The 19,335-nt window shown below is 36.0% G+C and overlaps 1 protein-coding gene across 1 annotated transcript in view; it reads right to left on the reverse strand.

Annotated features, from left to right (window-relative positions):
* LOC129005359 (uncharacterized) overlaps positions 1-18,855 on the reverse strand; it is a 42,593-nt gene extending 23,738 nt beyond the window's left edge. The window contains exons 1-6 of the mRNA XM_054434224.1: positions 18,796-18,855; positions 15,399-15,622; positions 13,249-13,413; positions 11,727-11,829; positions 10,111-10,325; positions 7,382-7,518 (exon numbers count right to left, since the gene is read on the reverse strand). Of these exons, the coding sequence (XP_054290199.1) occupies positions 7,382-7,518; positions 10,111-10,325; positions 11,727-11,829; positions 13,249-13,413; positions 15,399-15,622; positions 18,796-18,832 (881 nt within the window). The 5' untranslated portion in view covers positions 18,833-18,855. The remainder of the gene's footprint in view (positions 1-7,381; positions 7,519-10,110; positions 10,326-11,726; positions 11,830-13,248; positions 13,414-15,398; positions 15,623-18,795) is intronic.
* Between the last annotated feature and the right edge of the window lie 480 nt (positions 18,856-19,335).

Consider the following 19,335-nt stretch of genomic DNA (forward strand, 5'->3'; position numbering starts at 1 on the left):
TCTTAAATCAATGTTTAGTTCATGGGTATTTTCCTGATTTATTGAAAACTAGCTGTACCCACGGGCTTTGCCCCGCTTAACTTCATAAGTATTCGCATGGCTCAATCACGTCCTGGTTGAAGTTCGTTCGCTACGCTCACTCACCTTCAGGTTGGAAATCGTTCGCTGCGCTCACTTGTTTTCAGGTTAGCTCGTTCGCTACGCTTACTCGCCTCCAGGTTGATGTTCGTTCGCTACGCTCACTCACCTTTTGTTTGCAAATTAGCTGTTGTCATAAATTTTAAAAAATCATCCCTTTTATTGTTTATAATACAGTACTTTTATAAAGGTTTTTATGTTTTAATATTTAACATTGGAGAATTTAAACGTTGTTAAGTGCACAGGTGTGCTGCGATTGGGGTTTAATACATTTGGACTTATTCAAAAGTAAAAATAGTTTTCTGTGCTGCACTCTGTAGAAACACTGTGGCACTATTTCAAATCATGGCTAATGCTAATACAGAATGTTGTAATTATTCAAACCTACAAAACAGTTGGTAAAAGTAAACATCTGCTTTTAAATTATATTTATTTGTAAACATTGTAGATCAAAAAGTCTGACATTGGCCCACTTAAAACCCTCTGGGGCAGAGCCCTTTTGATAGATCTGCACCAAACTTCACTCGAACCATCCTTGAAAGATGCTTAATAATGCCTGAAAGTTTCATTACAATCTGTCGAGCGGTTTCGGAGTCCATAACGTATATACATACACACACACACACATGCATAGTTCCTCTTTTATAGATATAGATATCAAAAGTAGTGCACAAAAAACCTGTGCACAAAAAAAGTGACAGATCTCTACCTCAGAATTATTGTCCAGTATCCATTGTATCGATATTTTTTTCGAAAGTCTTTGAATCCCTTATGCATTCTCAACTTGTCAAACGTTTTGAATTTAATGGTCTTCTATGTGATTGTCAACATGGTTTTAGGGCAAAAAAAATCTACAACGTCTGCTGTTTCTAGTCTGGTTAATAAAGTACTAGTGTCTTTTGAAAATAGAGAAACAGTCTCTCTTAAGCTTTGTGATTTAAGCAAGGCTTTTGATTGCTTCCATCATAAAAACATTTTTAACAAACTTCGATACTATAATATCGCAGAGAGCTCTCTTCAGTTGCTGCAATCTTAAATCTTATCTTTCAAATCGAACCCAATATGTTTCAGCGAATGGATGTCAGTCTTCAATACTAACCAACAATACCGGTGTTCCGCAAGGTTCTGTTCTTGGGCCATTTTTATTCACTGTTTTCATTAATGACTTTCCATCTAACGTTGCTTCTAAGGTATATATGCAGATGACACAACCTTACTATCTTCACACAGGAACTTAATGTGTCTTGAGGAACAAATAATAAGTAGTGTCTTCAACACAGCACAAAATTGGTTCTCTTAACAGGGAGAAAACTCAAAGCATGTTGCTTGGTTTGGCTCATGTTGAAGATTATCAAACTGTTAAATTACTGGGATTTTTTATTGACAACAAATTGAATTGGAAGTCTCATGTTGAGTATGTGTGGAGAACAATTTCAAGAGTTTCTTATCTCATGTGGAAGCTTCGGGATTTTGTGAGTTTTGAATATCTAAGGGTGGCTTACTATGATTTTTGTCAGTCCCATGTTTCGTATGGCATTACTCTTTGGGTTTTTTTGTGTAGGACATACTTACAATACAGAAAAACATCATTAGAACAATTTTTAGGACAAGTGACACTGAACATTGCAAACCACTTTTTATAAAACTCAAAGTAATGACTGTTATTAATCTTTACATTCACCACATTCTCATTTATACCAAACTACATATTACAGATTTCAATAATAGAAAAAATTCCATAGTCACAACACAAGAAGAAAAAACAAAATTGACCTTCCCCAGCACCGATTAGCAAAAACAGGAAACTGCTTCAAAATTAACTACGTGAGATTTTTCAATAAACTGCCTGACACTGCCCGATTTGTGACTATGAAACAATTTAAAATTAAATTATCTGAGTGGCTTATTGCCAATCCTTTTTATAAAATAGAAGAATTTTTATCATATCCTGTTATTATTAACTTTAAGATTTAATTAATGATATTGACTGTTATTGTTATTATTGTTCACCTGTATGTATCGTTACTGTTAAATTAGCATTTGTAAGTATGAGTAATTATTGCTGGAATGTAATGTATTTATTTAATTTATTGACTATGCCAATGTCTGTAAGTATGGATCAAAGGCAATAAAGATTCTTGATTCTTTAAGTTTTAAAAGGTTCTGCTTGAGTAAGCTCATGTCGACTTAGCTTCCTCTGAATTGTTTCAGATAAGAATTTAACATTTTAGTTAACAGCCCCGCACACACACATAAACAACATAAAAATGGGATCTGATTTCTCAATAAAAAATTAAATGTACTTCCAATATACAAAGTCATTGACAATTTTTCACAAAAGATGATCAATTCAAAATGTTTCTTTACCAACTATGATTTCTTATTCAAGCTAGTTAGAGCTTCTACACGATTTGAATCTGCCTGAACCCTTTTAAGACACAAAGAGTGTAACGAGTTTAAAAGTTGAAGATGCAAGTAGGTGTAGGTGTTAAGTTTAAATAACCAAACATGTTCATACTACGTTTTGAAATAAATGTAGCATATATTAACAAACGTTTCATGGAGCAGGCTAAACTTATAATTTCATTTTTCCAGTCTGAGTTGCTCCGGCAAGCACTGTTCAACTGCGACTGGACAGATAAGCCTCACAGTTTGAGGCGAGGACTTCTCATCATGCAGATCATGGCTTCTAGACCTCTCAAACTGACCATTGGTGGCATCTACAACCTCGGTATGGAGACATACGGCAATGTGAGTTAATTTGTAGTCTTCTTGAAAATAAAACAGTTGTTTTGAAAATAGTCGCCCGAGACTATACTAGGATTGACAATATAAGTGTAAGGTATATAAACCTATTTTATATTGTGATCAATTAATCCTGGAGGCAATGCTGGATAAACAAATATCTGGTAACTAAATAGTTGCCAATTGTTTACAGTTATGTTCATGTTATTAATTTAATAAATTATTTGTGATAGCCTATAGTACGAATGTTTGATAATTTACTTTTTTCATATTGTTTAGGTGCAGTGGTAGAGCATTATGACAATGGTAGATGTGTTATATACTATAGAACTAGAATACCGTAAATTTAAAGAACCAAATTTTCTCAAACCGTGTCCTCCCCCATTGCAAACGCAGAGCACGAGTAACTGAAATAAGAATTTTATAGACCTATTGTATGAAGGACAGGTAGGTACCTACTCTGCTAATAATCTTAAAGATTTAAAAATACCCCCGCCGCAGCAAACCTGCCGACTAAGCGAATTTCCATTTCTCTGAATGATTTTCAATTAAATCTATTTAAATAACATTGGGTTTAACGAGTACCTAGGTTTGCTGCCACAAGGAAACTAAAACTAATTTTTATAAAATAGTTACTTGTTTTGACTTTTTATAGTAACAAAACATTCCTCACACTGCTTACACTTAACAAAACTTCTCAAATGTTATTAAAGTAATATTATTAAAATAATTAAAGTAATATTTACATTTAAAGAATTAATTAAATAAGAACGCCTTCGCAAAGAAAACGCAACTACAACACGCTTCTGTATTGCGGGTTTTGCATTGACTTTCTGCAGGCGTTTTAATTTTTTTTTTTTTTAATTCTCGTCTCCATAAAAATCCCGGCCAAAAAGAAATCTCGTCTCGTGTAACGAGATTTAAAATTTCCCGAAAATTTCCCAAAGTTTCGAGACTTGACCATCCCTACTAATAAAGTGTGTTTTAGTAAAATATTAATAGCTTAGTATAAAATAAATAAATTTGCCAAGTTTGATCAAAATATATCCATAAACAAACAAACTACAACATTTTCAATATTCTCCATAAGAATAACATGGGAATTTTTCATTTACAATTTTTTGAATTTTCTCCGTTACCAATAACCGTACAAAAACACTTTGATATACTAAATTATTTGTTTTTTTAAGCTCTTTAATATGGTCTAGAGATAAATTGGGAAATTTTGTGTTTTAGGAGTCAAAAATGAGAAAACCCAATTTTTAAACCCATAAAACCCCCCGTAAAACCCCGTTCCCATGGTCCGATCATGCTGGTTCGTGAACTCATTCAAGTTTATCCCGCCTTACACCTTTAAACCAAATTTCATCCAAATCGGACAAAAATTACTCATGTTATCGTGCGGATGGAGACACATATATATAGATATATATATACAAATTTGAACGAATGGTGTTTTTGGCCTCTGGGGACATCAAAATGAAAAAGTTAATTTGGTCCCGGGCCTAGGTCTTACCATGAGACCTACGGTAATAGCTACTTCCCTATAGGGAAATTCGCTAAAATTCAAGCACAGATTTCACATCAAGCATCGGCATATATTTATCTACAGTCCCACTCGACTTAAACGTAAACAAAAAATGCTCCCCATGCATTTCTTATGGGAGTTAAATTTGGTTTTTCTTTTCCGAGTTCCTTTATGGCTCTTCTACCCGACCTATTTTTATGATTGAGGTCTCAAATTGAAGGTATGCACGCACAGATTTGCCATCAAGCATCGGCATAAAATTATCTATAGTCTGACTCGGTTTATACGTAAACAAAATTTGCTCTCCATGTATTTCTTATGGGAGTTAAATTTGGTTTCTCTTTTCCGAGTTCGTTTGGCTCTTCTATTTCACCAGTATTTCACTGTATTTCACCAGTTATAATTATATAGGCTAATCCTATATATTTTGGTCTAAGACACTTCAGTGAAATCCCGGCTTACATTTGAGCTATTAGTGATTCAAATCGGACGAGTTTCAAGCAAATGCAAGGTGAACAACCAACATATAAATTATTATTCATAAGGTATTTCTATGATTAAAAATCAATAGCTCCAGTATTATTTACTTTTCATTATACGTTTTAGATTCAAAATAATCAGGAAATTATAGGCTTTAATTAGAATTATTGATCGTTTGCTCAATAGCTTGATAGCTCAAGATACTGTATTCAGTGGCAGATCTAGAACAGTCACAAGGGGGGGGGGGCGAACCAGGGGGTCTGGGGGGTTCGGGGGTACCCTCCCAAAAAAATTGGTGTAAACTATAAGTCTCCAAAATGGCAGTTTTATACAATTTCTTTGTCCAAAGTTAGCATGACAAATTATTATTTGCCATGTGTATGCACTACTGTATTACATGAAGTAAAAAATATATGCATATGTATGCCCGAGGGGGGGGGACGGTCGCCCCCTTTGCCCCCACCCCTCTGGATCCGCCACTGACTGTATTACTCAATCAAATATTTGATTATTTCTCGGATATGATATTTATTTCAACGCTGAGGAGCAGCATGGGTCCTCTATATTTTAATATACTAAACATATGTATTTTTTCAGGTTATTTCAGCCCTATATTCATACATCAGTTTGATGCAATCTCTTCACTAATTATATCAACATCTACTTCATTTTGAGAACGAAGATGATTGCTGCTTGGTTTAATAAATAAATATATAAAATATTTTATCTCATATTGCACTTTAGATTGTTGAAAATAAACAAATGTTTGCTTGCTGTACTAAGGAAATCTTGAAGTTTTCCTCTATATTGTGGTTGACCCTACTCTGTGTCTGAAATACCCCTTCCACAACAAACCTGCAGACCAAGTGAATTTCAATTTGTCTGATTGGGTTGTTAATAAAACATTTCCGATTTCCATAATCAAGACATCTTTGCTCCTCATTGAAATAACATTAGATTAAACTATTACAAGATCTGCTGCCAAAAACGTTTTTCCACCAAATTTTAATACTGTAGTATAGAATGAAATAAAAATTTGCCAAATTTGATCAACATCTATAAACAAGCGAACTATAGCAGCAGTGGCAGTTCCGGGGGGGGGGGGGAAGAACACAGGAGCTAAAGCCCCCCCCCCCCCATTGGACCCTACAAGAATTAATTTAAACATACATTTCGTCCTTATAACACGCAATATTATAAAACAGACAGCAATGTAGTTTTTACCAAATTAAATAAGCAATAGTAGGATTAGTATAAAGCCCCACACAGATAAGCTTTGTGGGACAATAGCACGACAAATAAAACAATATTAGGCCTACGCTATGCAAAGTTGTAGTTTATATAGTCAATGGTTGTACGCATCATCCGATTTTTCCAGCAGTCAGCGTGACAGCGAGGACGGGTAAACAGCTGATTTTATGTTCCAAGTTGTCTGCTAGCTACTATAACTAACACAGTCATCAGCGGTAGCGCCAGTAGCCTATAATTTGACACTATATCGTGGGTTGTCTACTGTGACTAGTTTATAGCTGCTATTGACTAGTTTAAAAACATTTCATGTAGTAAGGAAACTGTGACAGATCTATGCAATGGAGAGAAATATAAGGTACTTGCTTGAATGACATATAACAGGTGAAATGGGACATAAAACCCCTCGATAAACCCAGTTCCCATGGTCCGATCATGCTGGTTTGCAAACTCATTCAAGTTTCACCTTCAAACCACATTTTATCAAAATCGGGCAAAAATTACCTAAGTTATTGTCTGATGTATGGATAGATATATATAGTATATGTATACCTATATATAAATTTGAACAAATGGTGTTTTTGGCCTCTGGGGACATCAAAATTAAAAAGAAATTGTGAAAATCTGATTATTATGGGTGAAATTAAAAATAAAATTTCAAAACTCATTAAAGAACCATGGATTAGTACCTTTTTTGTTCTTTTCTGCGCCATTGGTATTTTTTATTTTTTAGAGGTGATGAAAGAGAGAGCAATATTCAAAAGCATTAAGGGAAAGCGGTCCAAACCCAAATGCTTTGTGGGCGTGCCAAGAATGAAGCCCGTCCCTCCCACACCTAACCAGAGTGCAACCAGAGTGCAAGCGGAATCAGATCAAGATTTTCGGCGCTTGGATAATCTGAGTCAGATGTTTTGTTGGTGGCCACAGTGGAAGCAGGAAACACGCCGCCAGTACTGACTCGGTTAGCAAGGAAACAAGTCAGTCGTTGTTATGGAATCGTCGAATGAGGAATCAACGTGTAAAATTATAGCGTCTGAAACTGTTGTGAAGTTACAGCCAGTGAAGTTACAGCAAATCCCCCCCCCCCTCTGAATTGGTATTCTTGTACCAAATTTAATCTAAATCGAACCACAACTGTAGTCTGTTGCTACAAATACACACAACATAACACACAAACATAACTTTGAAAACCACTTTTTTAGTTCAAGGTCTTTTTTTAACCAAACAGTCTCAGAGTATTACCTCCAACACTTGCTCCCCACAGCTGTCACGTCCAGCGGAGTGTAACGGTTTTGCAGGATGTGAAGATGCCTCAGTCGAATCTCTCCTAGCAAGTAGATCACTTCTGCTCCCAAGTTCTGCGGACTAATCTCTAGCACCTGTAAGAAATAAATAATGTCTATAACAGGATGATATACCCCATAACATTTTGTCACTTTTAAAAATGTCACATCTTTCACTCTCAAAAAGGCTATGCTTTAATTTTATCATATGGTAGGAAAACTGCTACACTTTACGATAATTACTTGTTTTTAGAAAACTAGTAAATTTAAGTGTTTGTCAGATCAGTGGTTGAGCAGTTGAAAAGACGTTCCGCTAAAGCATGGTATTGCATTTGGAATGTCGGATTGTATCTTGAGAATAAAATTATACAGTCTAACCTTGATATAACGAACCTAGATACAACGAATTCCTTGATATAACGAATTTTTTTAAATCCCCTAGAACTCTCCATAAGACACAATGTATATTTTACCTCTACATAACGAACAAACAATAACAACGACCTTGATTTAACAAATTTTTCATGATTTCTGCTAAAATAAGACACCTCAATATAGCAAATTTATCATTGTCAGAACCTCTACATTGCGAATTTAACCTCTGCATAACGAATTGTCTACGTCTTTCCCTCGATATAACAAATCCCCCACCCCATTATTGTTTTTGAAAAATCTGTTTCTTTATCAAATGAAATCGAAAGGCGACGTCATCGCTTGCGCTAACATTCGTCTGCTCCGTTTTACACAGCTTTGTCTGCTGTCGCTGTGTGCGCTATGTTGCAACTGAGAACTGATTTCATTCACTGAGGACTGAGATGACGACGTAATGTTTAGTAAGCTTTGATTGGGCGATAAGTAACTATGGTGAATCGTACAATTTTTGGATAAAGAGAAACCTAAGAAAGGATATAAAAACAAAACCAAAGAGAAAGAATAGCAACATTGTTATTTTAACATTCCTTTTTCGAGTGTTTTTATTATCTTTAAGTTGGCTATGATTATACACTTTTATAATTACTTATCTAATAATTTATTGTTTTCAATACGATTTGTTTCAACTAGCAACACCAATGCTATATATAGTTAATGATTATTATTGACATTCCTCTGTTGTGATAAATCAGTACCTTACTGTAAGTAGCTTACCGACCTATCACGAGCAGTAGCTTACAAAACTTTCTACTACTGTTTTGTTTTGTTCTTTACATGGTTTGTGACTACGCAATAGTGTTTGGCTAGGTTTTAGGAGGGTTAGAACAAGCTGTGATTTTAAACTTACAGTTTTTTAACCTGTACCAAGGTCAATGCCATTGTCATGATTGCGCAATATTCAAGATCCCTCCCCTTTATTATGCAGGATAATTTAGGTTCTACTGTACACTGTAAACACTGTACTGTAAAGTATTGTAGCCTATGCTACTTTAATTGTGTTTTAATGATGTCTAATCCCGACCTATATTAACCGACGCTGGTTCTGAACCTCAACTTAGCGAAATTCCTGCAAACATAACCTCTATATAACGAACCTCGTTTTAACGAAATCCTTGATATAACGAATATTCAGTTCGGTCCCTTCAGATTCGTTATACTGAGGTTGGACTGTAATTGTATTTCACCATCCAAAAATATGTTGGTCTAAAATAGGGTAAATCATACAGTGAAAAACACAGAAATGTATTACCTTTAAGCATTTGGCGAACGCCCTACCATCGAACCAACTCTGCTGCTCCTTCAAACTCAACATTTTACGTTTCTCATTTTTCAAGTGCTACCGTTTTTTATGAATTTGACAACCAACAATTAAATTGTGTTTGCACTAGGAATAGTGCCAATGCGCAGAATAAAAAACCACTGGTAAATATCCCCTTGCATAGCAGCTACTAAATTGTTGTTTTAAACATTCTATGAGAACTAAAATCGTATGACTGATCGATGACAAAAAGGCCAGACGTGTATGCCTATTACCTACACAGCCGAAGTATACATAATTGAAACTGCTCAGTCAGTTTTCCCTTCTCTGTGTTCAGCATAGATGTAGAGTTGAAGATATCGGATATCCTACTAACTCACTTGTAATATTTTTCAAAAGGACTGTAATCCATCCTCTTGACTTTGACATGCTACCCTCGCTGACGTACTGTGTGCGTGTAAAGCGCCGCTACCATCGGGGACAGATTTTTGAGTCAGTCATGTGCCACACAAGACCTGATTATTGGTGTGAGACATAACATGTATTTTAACAGGCTATGTGCGCTGATGCTAATCCCCAAGCGAAGAAGCTATTAAACCGTTTACAAAGCACATTTTCAGTGCTAAAGGAGCAAATGGTTGTTTCGTTCTGAGATATTTTCAAAATGTTAGTGGTTATTGGAATAATGGGGGCAATGGGTTGTTGGATCACTTTGTATTGCATTAATATCTCTCTTTTGTATTCCAGCATGGATCAACCCTATTTAAACATCGACGCCATCGAATATTGAATTTATCCTTAGGCAATTAACATAAATCTCTTCTGATGAACTTTCGCACTCAACTACACTCCAATACATTATGTTTCAAACATGCAAAAGACATTGTATTCAATTCTGAACAACACGACACATTTCATAAGACACTGTGTACGAGACACCAGCGTGTAGCCTGCTTACACCTCACAAATCCATAATAAGTTTAACGTGTTTGACTGACCTGTAGGTTCAAGAACACCCCCACATGCAGCAGTTGACAAGCAGTCTTGGTAGGGTTGATCAGTTTCAGTCTTTTGAGAGTCTCAGTCTGGTTGCAACACACTTGGTCCAGCAGATACAACGCCTCGTGGTGGTCCAACATCAGGTCGATCAGTTCTAGGTTACGCAGCGACGACAGATTTCCCATCAGCCGCTTCAAAGCCTCTAGTAGTTTGCCTAAAAAAAAACCAATGAAACTATTAGTTAGGCCTATAGAAGAATTTTTTTGTATCCAACCCAGAAAGAGAAAAACACTGTTAAAGGAAAGTAGTACACAAGTAAGCCATTATACTCCATGTTCACCGTGCAGTACATATGGGAGATAGCTGGGACATTTTACTCTCTTTTGTACCATACCTATTGTAGATACGTATTTAAACTCAGTTAAGACAAAGTTAGTATGGTATGGTAAATAATAGTAATGAAAAATTTAAATGTAGCATAGAATTTTTTGGTGTTTTAAAACTAGGTTTGCTGATAGGCCTACTTCCATTTTAAATAAAAGGTGAACCTTTATATTACTGCATGACGAACAGAGAATTGAAGCTAGCAACACATCAAAACTAGTGAGACAAAAAGCAGTTTTTTGACACAAACCATAGTAAACAGCTCACCATTCTAAAATTCCGTCCTGTCTATATTAGCCTATACCGTACTTACTATCAGTAGCAAAAAAAGGACACAATTTTTTTCCCCCAAGAAATCTGGGCAATATTCTGGACAAACCTCACATACACTTGTTGATTTCAATTTGGGCCCTAGAACTATTACAAAAAAAACTTGTTAGCATAATGTTAACTTTACTATTTCACTGAAGTTTTTAAGACCATCATTTCTAGCTTCATGAGAATTTTAAAATTTTAATGGAGACGTCTAAGGCTTTATCTTGGCTTAGGGCTACAATAGTCTACATCTTAGGTTTGATTAGGCCTATTTAGCTACACTTTTTTTACTAGCTCATCAAATAAGGTTTAAGAGATAACAAAATTGGCCATCTTACCTCCATCTGTAGTCTAAAATATCCATCAAGAAGGAAGGATATGACCAAGTTTAGTTTCGATACAAGGACAACATTTTTAATGTGTGCAACAGGACAAATCATCAGAATAAATACCATGACATGTTTTATGCCATGTTTGAACATAACAGAAAACAAAGACATAACAAAAAACCAACAACAATAGCTATCATAATTTATCGGTCCCGGCAACAGCACTATTTATTTATTTCGATGTTTTGTCTTGCTGCTCAGTTGACAAAATTGTGCAATGAAACTGTTCAGTGTCGTGATGACAATTTTGGACCAAGAAAGAAGGTGGGATAACATTTTGTGTCACAAAAGGAGTCCAAAGGCTATGGATTTTTAAAAGGAAAAAAGTAAACTGTGTGCAGTGATGTAGTGGAAGTGAACGCAAGGAAAAACTGTAGGCCTACCCACTTTTGCTTTTTCCACAAATCCTATCTTTTTAGACAATGGTGATCATTACTACATTAGAAAATTCACCACTACACTACTTACCATGTAAAATACTATTACACAAACACTCTGTTCATGGCTATTAATAATGAAAAACTCACCTCCGGTCCCGTAAAGTCTTCTGTTTCTCTGGTGATCTTCCTCTCTTGGGTTCATGTTGCAGGGAAAAGTGTACTTCAGAGTATGGATCAGGGACCCTACGCCCTAGAAACAATAAAAAAAATTATGTAAATCAAAATAGTGGAGTAAAATTACAGTGAGTGGTTCGAATTAATTGCATTTTTGACCCACAATGGAATACATGCCCTTGTCAATTTCTTTAAATGTGACTTGGTCTAGTTAGGATACTGATATAGATTTGCTTGGCTTTTTGCTATTGAAACCAATAAACTTTGGAGCACTAAAGAGAAAATAACACTGTTAACTAAGTCAATAAAACTGTCTGTTGCTTGCAAGAAAAATTAGACCTCATCACCTATCTGCACTATAACCACAGCATGCAAAAAAAAATGTAGGCCTAGGCTTTGTTTTAGTAATAAGTTTTTTCCCAATGCCTGGGAATATCTCTTGCGATCACACTCTTCTTTATACACAATAACCTTAAAAGAAAACCAACAAAACGGTGTTATTAAATGGAAGCTAGGCCATAGTTGGAATTAGTTTTTTTTTCAAATTTCCCGCTTCTCTACAAAGTTTATGTTAAATCTACAGTCTTCTCTCAGTCATCGAAAAATCACGTACAATTTTCAGTTTTCTCGGTTCTTCTGACTTTAATCTTATTTAGAACAAATAGCTTTTTTAAAATTTAAATACTTATTAATTTTTTTTCCACAACAGATGGTCTGGTTTAGGTAGAACTCAGGTGTGGTTGGATTAAGGCAGTCAGCGTCCGTCACTAGTGTGTGAGCACGTGGTTTGCCGAAAGTTTAAAAACTTAAGGGTGGGGTAGGTTGGCAGCAATGACAGTATTGCTGTTCTGCAGAGTTGCCAAAGCGATAGTGATTACCTTTGATTCAAAAATTGAAAAATTCTCATGTCAGTCTTGGGAATACAAAAGTCCTCTTATTCCTACAAAATAGTACGGTTGTATTATTCTGAGGATTTAAACAACAATGTAATTATGCTCGCCCTGTTAGTTTTTTCCCTATTACAACTCTTTACTTGTACCCTTCAATCCATTACAATGATAATGTATTTACAGAGCGTAGGGTAGGTTGGCAGCGCTACATTCAGTCAGACAGAAAATGCCGTTGCATAAAGGGTTCCATTAGATCCTAAGTAAAAAAAAAAACTCCCCGACAGAAAGTTTGTGCTGGTAATTCAGAAAAATCCCTGGACTGTGCCTCACTCAACTCTTAAGAATTACTTAACTTCACCTCTGTATTCTTGAATTTGGCTGGAGGCTCGCGCGCTTGCTTCCTCTGACATTTGCGGCTGAACTAAAGCATGACTCACCTGAGCGGCGAGCGGCGTTTTTGCGAAAATCTATTTTCACTTGGAACCATGACTTGTGACGACAATCATACTGTGGCCACCCTCAACAAATCTACACGCAACCAATTGAGACAAGATAGAGCGGCCGCTCACTGCTCGTATCGTACTCGGGGCCTATAACCGCCATACCTTGACAGTACGACGATCCCTCCCCTGATGTTCTGCGTAGTACGACAACATGTTCATGAACTCATACAGGTTGTAGAAGTTGATCATCGGAGAGAAGACCAACACTCGTATGTGCATTCCGATGCTGCTGAGACACTGTTGGGTCCGTATGTGATCCAAGATGTACTGAAACATGTCACAAAGTTAACTGGGGCTATTGTATTGTTCTCAAAATCCTTACTTTACACAATTCTATACTAGATGAGTTTTGTACAACGCCTTCACACCCGGGAGCGTTATGTAACCCTTCAATTTCGGGCCTTTCTCGTCACACGTAAAGAGACATTGCTACGGTTTGACGAGACTTGTCACTACACAGGTAGGATGTGGCTGGCATCTGACAACAAATCAATGAATAATGTTGTACTGTACCTGTATTGACCTTATTTTTACTGTAGCTGTAGCACAGATCACAGCTGTTCCCAATCGTAGTGAGGTTAACAAAGAATATTTGTTTTCAAATATGAAAACGAAAACCATATAAGTTGATAGTACTATGTTTAAGGTTGTAAATATGGACATAAAGGTCCAGTTGGTAGTTCACGAGGTATTTTAAAATTCTATATTAAAAATGAATTCATGAATTTACTTGTGACTAGCATCAACACTTATGTCGAACAGTAAATAGCAAAGAGGGATGGTTTGGCTGCGTTTGGAAGAAAACTACCATAGCAGGGTTCAGGGAAAGTTTAAATACCCCCGCCGCAGCAAACCTGCCGTCTAAGCGAATTTCCATTTGGCCGAATTGATTTTCAATTGATCTATTTAAATAACATTAGGTTTAACGAGTACCTAGGTTTGCTGCTACAAGGAAACTAATAAAGTAGTGTGTTTTTAGTAAAATATTGATAGCTTACTATAAAATAAATAAATTTGCCAAGTTTGATCAAAATATATCCATAAACAAGCAAACTACAACATTTTACAATATTCTCCATAAGAATAACATGGGAATTTTAAATTTACAATTTTTTTAGTTTTATCCGTAACCAATAACCGTACAAAAACACTTTGATATACTGAATTGTTTGTTTTTTTAAGCTCTTTAAGAAGGTTTAGAGAAAAATTGGGAAATTTTGTGTTTTGAGGGTAAAAAGTGAGAAAAACCAATTTTTACCCCATAAAACCCTGTTCCCATGGTCGGATCATGCTGGATCGCGAACTCATTCAAGTTTATCCCGCCTTACACCTTCAAACCAAATTTCATCAAAATCGGATAAAAATTACTCAAGTTATCGTGTTCACGGACACATATATATATATATAAATCTATATATATATATATACCTATATATATATATATATATACATATATATATATATATATACATATATATATATATATACATATATAAAAATTTGAACGAATGGTTTTTTGGGCTTCTGGGGACATTAAAATGAAAAAGTAAATCGGTCCCGGGCCTAAGTCTTACCATGAGACCTACGGTAATAGCTACTTCCCTATAGGGAAATTCGCTAAAACCTCAATTGGAAGGGCAAAATGATGAATAAGTCCAGCACAAAAAAATCGTTTAGATAGTAGAGGGAAATATGAAATATTTAATCTAGAATACATCTGGAAAGAATGTGGAAAAATAATGAGAATGGATAAAAACGTAACACAAAATAACTATTTAAACAAGTAAATTCTGTAGCTTCTCAGTCAAGGGCTGCCAACAGCTGTTTGGTTCGTGTCTGAACCGTGTGCATAACCCAAACAATGAACAAGTTGTCTGATTGTCAGACAAAAATGTCACCAGAAGCTGAGCTATTTCAGCCTTTAATCCAACAGACAATGGTTTCCTCATTTAAAAATTGGTTCGATGCCAATTCTCACAGTTAAAATACTATCTGATCCTTTGGGTATTGCTAAAATTACTGCAAGAGCTCAGTTTTCCTTAAATGACTAGAATATGAAACTGAAAGGCCAAAGGTAAACTATGTGTGTTTAAATTTTAGTAAAAAAATAAAAAGGTAGGTATACCTTTAAGGTAGGGCTACTGGTAAACCTTAGAATAGCCTACCTTTTTTTGAGTTAAAATTGGTCTCTGATCTAATTTTTCATACATTTTTATAGATTTAAAATAAATTTTGCATAATTTGTGACTAACCTGCCAGCCTGAGTAATAATTGAACTTGCGACGAGTAAGGGTTGTGTCTCGGAACACAAATGTGGCCCATGCTTGTGACAGGTAGAACCCCCTGTTCCACGAGGAGCATGTCAGCGAAGCGTAATACTTCTGTTCAGCGTTGAGATACGAGAATATCCTTTCCAACACCAGGTCGGGCAACTCACACCAACGATCTTCCTCGATCCGAGGGAACTTTGGTTTCTCTGTAACATTAAACTGCCTCTGTTATTTTGTGTCTTTCGTCATACTACCAGCAACATTATTTGAGAAGTAAGTGACACAACCCATACACTCGTACGTGGCCTGAATGAAAATAGGCTAACTTAAGTTTACCAGAGTGTATGTTATAGGCTAAGTCGAAGATGAGCGACTGTTGGATGAATTACACAAGATGGCAGCCTGATTCTTTGGCTAGGAATATTCTGATTTGACTGAAATAAGTTACAATTTTATTTTATTAAGTATCAATTTATATTCATACAGAGGTGTCCGTAGTAAGCTAATAGGCCGATATAAGTTATAGCTGGGTACCTGAGTGGTTGGCTAGTGCTCGCCTAACTTATCCGTCTGAAGGTCAGTGGTTCGATACTGAGATGCAGCTTTTAAACCGTTTGAAACTAAACATAGGCCTAGCCATGGCAACTTGGGCTTCTAATAACTTATATAGTCCTAACAAATGAAACAGCTGCTCTTAAGTCAGGAATAATGCTACTCAAGGCATCTAACTATTCCAAACTCATCTTTATTCATAGCTAATTTTTTTATGTTTTCATTTTTGGTCAGCTTTATCGGATAGATTGTGTCAATTTAATTACTAGGCCAATAGATAGGCCTATATAATTTTTACAAAACTAAGTAATATTTAAACAGACACTACCTTACAGAAACTTTGTGGTATGGCGGTTTGGATTATTTAAGACTAGTTTTGAATATCATCAGGATGGAAAGACTGGCTCTTCAAGCTCGGCCAACGAGTACAACGGCCTTCAGTGCTTTAAGGAGGGTCTTTTCTGAAAGGCTTAATCTTCAAATCTCTTACAGTTTTGGGAAGCAAGTTAAAAATCTTAATAGCATACCGTGGGTATTATTTCAGGGATCTGCTTAGACGACATCAGGGCATATCAAAGTCTACTACGTTTTGTGCCTCATAAGTAGGCTATATTGGTCTCTCCTGGCAAAGTCAGTTTCCTTTTCCTTCAGGAGACCAAGGATGTTGTACACATACTGGCTGAACACAGTTTTAGTAGGTACTTGAAGTTCTTCAAAAATCGGGCGACAGTGGACATATCCCGCAAATGTAATCACCTGAAGTGCCATCTTTTGCAGTCGTAGAACCTGATGCGCAGCTGAACAGTGACCCCACAGTACCAAGCCGTATGTTATATGAAACTGTGGAAGAGGGCGTGGTAAACAGTCATCAGATAAGGCGAACGATTTCTGATGCGCCATATAGTTGCATCTCCGTTCTCATAGTAATGGTAGTACGTAATACAAAGCCACATATCCTAACCTAAGAACTACCATTTGTTACTTGTCATCTATCATCTAGGCCTAGTCCTAAAGGTGGATTGTACTTACAAATGAAATAATTGTAGACCTAGTATCAATGTTATTTGAGGGCAGTTTTCCATCCAAAAACACTACTGTTCTACTACATCTAACCGAAACGTTATTCGTAACACGTACTGGATGCCTAATGAAAAAGTTTAACGGAGGTTTTCAATAAGGCAGAGGATACGCGTCCGGTAACCGGACGTGGATTAGACGTCCGGCAATTACTGTCATAACCTAACCTAACCAACCAAACTTGCTGATAGTGAAAAAATCGAATTAAGGTGAAATTCTTTCTCTATAAAAAAAATTATAAATGCCAAAAATTCTAATAAAAGATGTACAGTTAAGAATAAATGGTATTGAATGCAAACTCTTCGACAAAAAGTTAAAGTCATCAATGGGATTCGAACCCTGGACCTATTGCATATCAGCCGAGCATCTTATCCACTACACCACGAACACCGATGGCTGGTCATTGTATTGTTGTGGTAAAGGCGTTCCAGGCTCCCGCAACCCCATGACGTCATTGCCGTACGCCTTATCCACGTCCGGTTACCGGACGCGTATCCTCTATGTTTCATAATTGACATTACCTTAATACCTTTCACTCTCATCGTTGTATTAATTACTTGATTGTTATGTATTAATCAATCTAGGCTATATAAATAATATTTAACTAAAAACTATTCTTCAATGCACTCGATGCAACAATATTGTTCATGTTTACAACTTTTGTTTACGTTTTTTGTTATGATTTGAAACGAAGTTTCGATTCCGATAATCCAAATCCACTAATCCACGTTCCGACAGACCATGGCTTGGACTTGGAATTATTTTTTTCTCAGATGGTATAGACGAGAGAAAATGGCAAAACTGAAAGCAGTCAATGATTATGGATGCTTAACATTGACTTTAGATTCTGCTATTTGGCTTATTGTCCGATTGAAGAAATTGATTTTGATATATGAATGATTTCCAGTGATTTTAAACCGTTTGAAACTAAACATAGGCCTAGCCATGGCAACTATTGGGCTTCAAATAGATGGTCCTAACTAATGAAACAGCTAATCTTAAATCACGAACAATGCTACGTGCGTTGAAGGATAAATTCGATCTTTCTCTAATTAGGAGGTAAATTTTGCAACGTGTGTATGACATTTTATTACAATCGTTGTTACCTATTTTGGTTAAGATAAACTTGGTGAAATTGCAAGAGATACATAATACTGGTTGACGCGATAGTATTGGACTGGACGGAAACATACCATCAAATTTTCTTTAGCTGATCCATGCAAATAAAGTACCTATGACAAAGTAAGTGAATATTTAAATTTTGTAAAAAATGCGTAAAGTACCATGCAATAACTAATAGTGGTTGGCCAATTGCAGAATTTCTGTTACTGTACTTTTTGAAAACTCTTTTTTAAAGGTATCCCCAATAAGGTATATAATACGGTGTGGTATATCCTAACAACTACGGATTGCTAATACAATACAACATTATGTCAACATTGTCAACAGTCAAAAAGTGTACAGTATTTGCATGCAACATTGGAGTGCATTTCAAAAAACATGTTTACTCATTTGTATTATTGATTTTTGTCAACTGAAGAGCTAAAACTATTTCTTCTGCTTTACAGTATCCATGAACTAAAATACTAAAATTTAAGACTATTACAAAAAACTCAAAGGTTATGCAACAAAATGTTTAATAAAAATTGTAAATGTCCCTTTTGCAAACAATGATACAAACTTAGAGTTAAGAAGTACTTTTATTCTATAAATGCCTAAGATAAATAATAATACGATTAAATACAATTACTGAATTTGCGCACTGGCGTCTTCTTCTGTGTATCCATCGCTGAGGCACAGCACCAACTGATTCCCCGATCTGCGGCCGGGCCATGCTGCAATTTGGAACTCTGCCCAATTACTTAAACTACGAGTGCAGCTATAAGAATGCACTTTTAATTAGATTAAACCACTTAAATAGTTTACACTATGTCCATTTTAAGTACTCCCAACTCTAGTGTTTGTAAAGCAGTGATCTCGTGACAAATTTTGGAGCCACCCCAGCGGTTCGTCGGTTTTAGCTTTCCAGGAAGTGGTTTACCTGGCCTCTGTTTTAATTACGCACACGTGTCTCATGAGTATTAGTATAAGATGTTGGGAGTGTCGTACCGTAATTCTCTTGCTTGATCAGTACTGCCAACCTAGATGCTGAGTTGGCTTCATTTCAGGTCTTAAATACCTCATCTTGGCCAACACCCACTACGCTTTAAGGTCACGTGAATATCTGTAATCAACAATTACGATTTCAAGACTTCGGATCACTTCAACTCTCTATACTGATGAAAATAGA

This window comes from Macrosteles quadrilineatus, unplaced genomic scaffold (genome assembly GCF_028750875.1).
Source record: "Macrosteles quadrilineatus isolate MER2022 unplaced genomic scaffold, UCM_ALF_1.0 Scaffold_20__1_contigs__length_2534061, whole genome shotgun sequence".
Lineage (NCBI taxonomy): Eukaryota > Metazoa > Arthropoda > Insecta > Hemiptera > Cicadellidae > Macrosteles > Macrosteles quadrilineatus.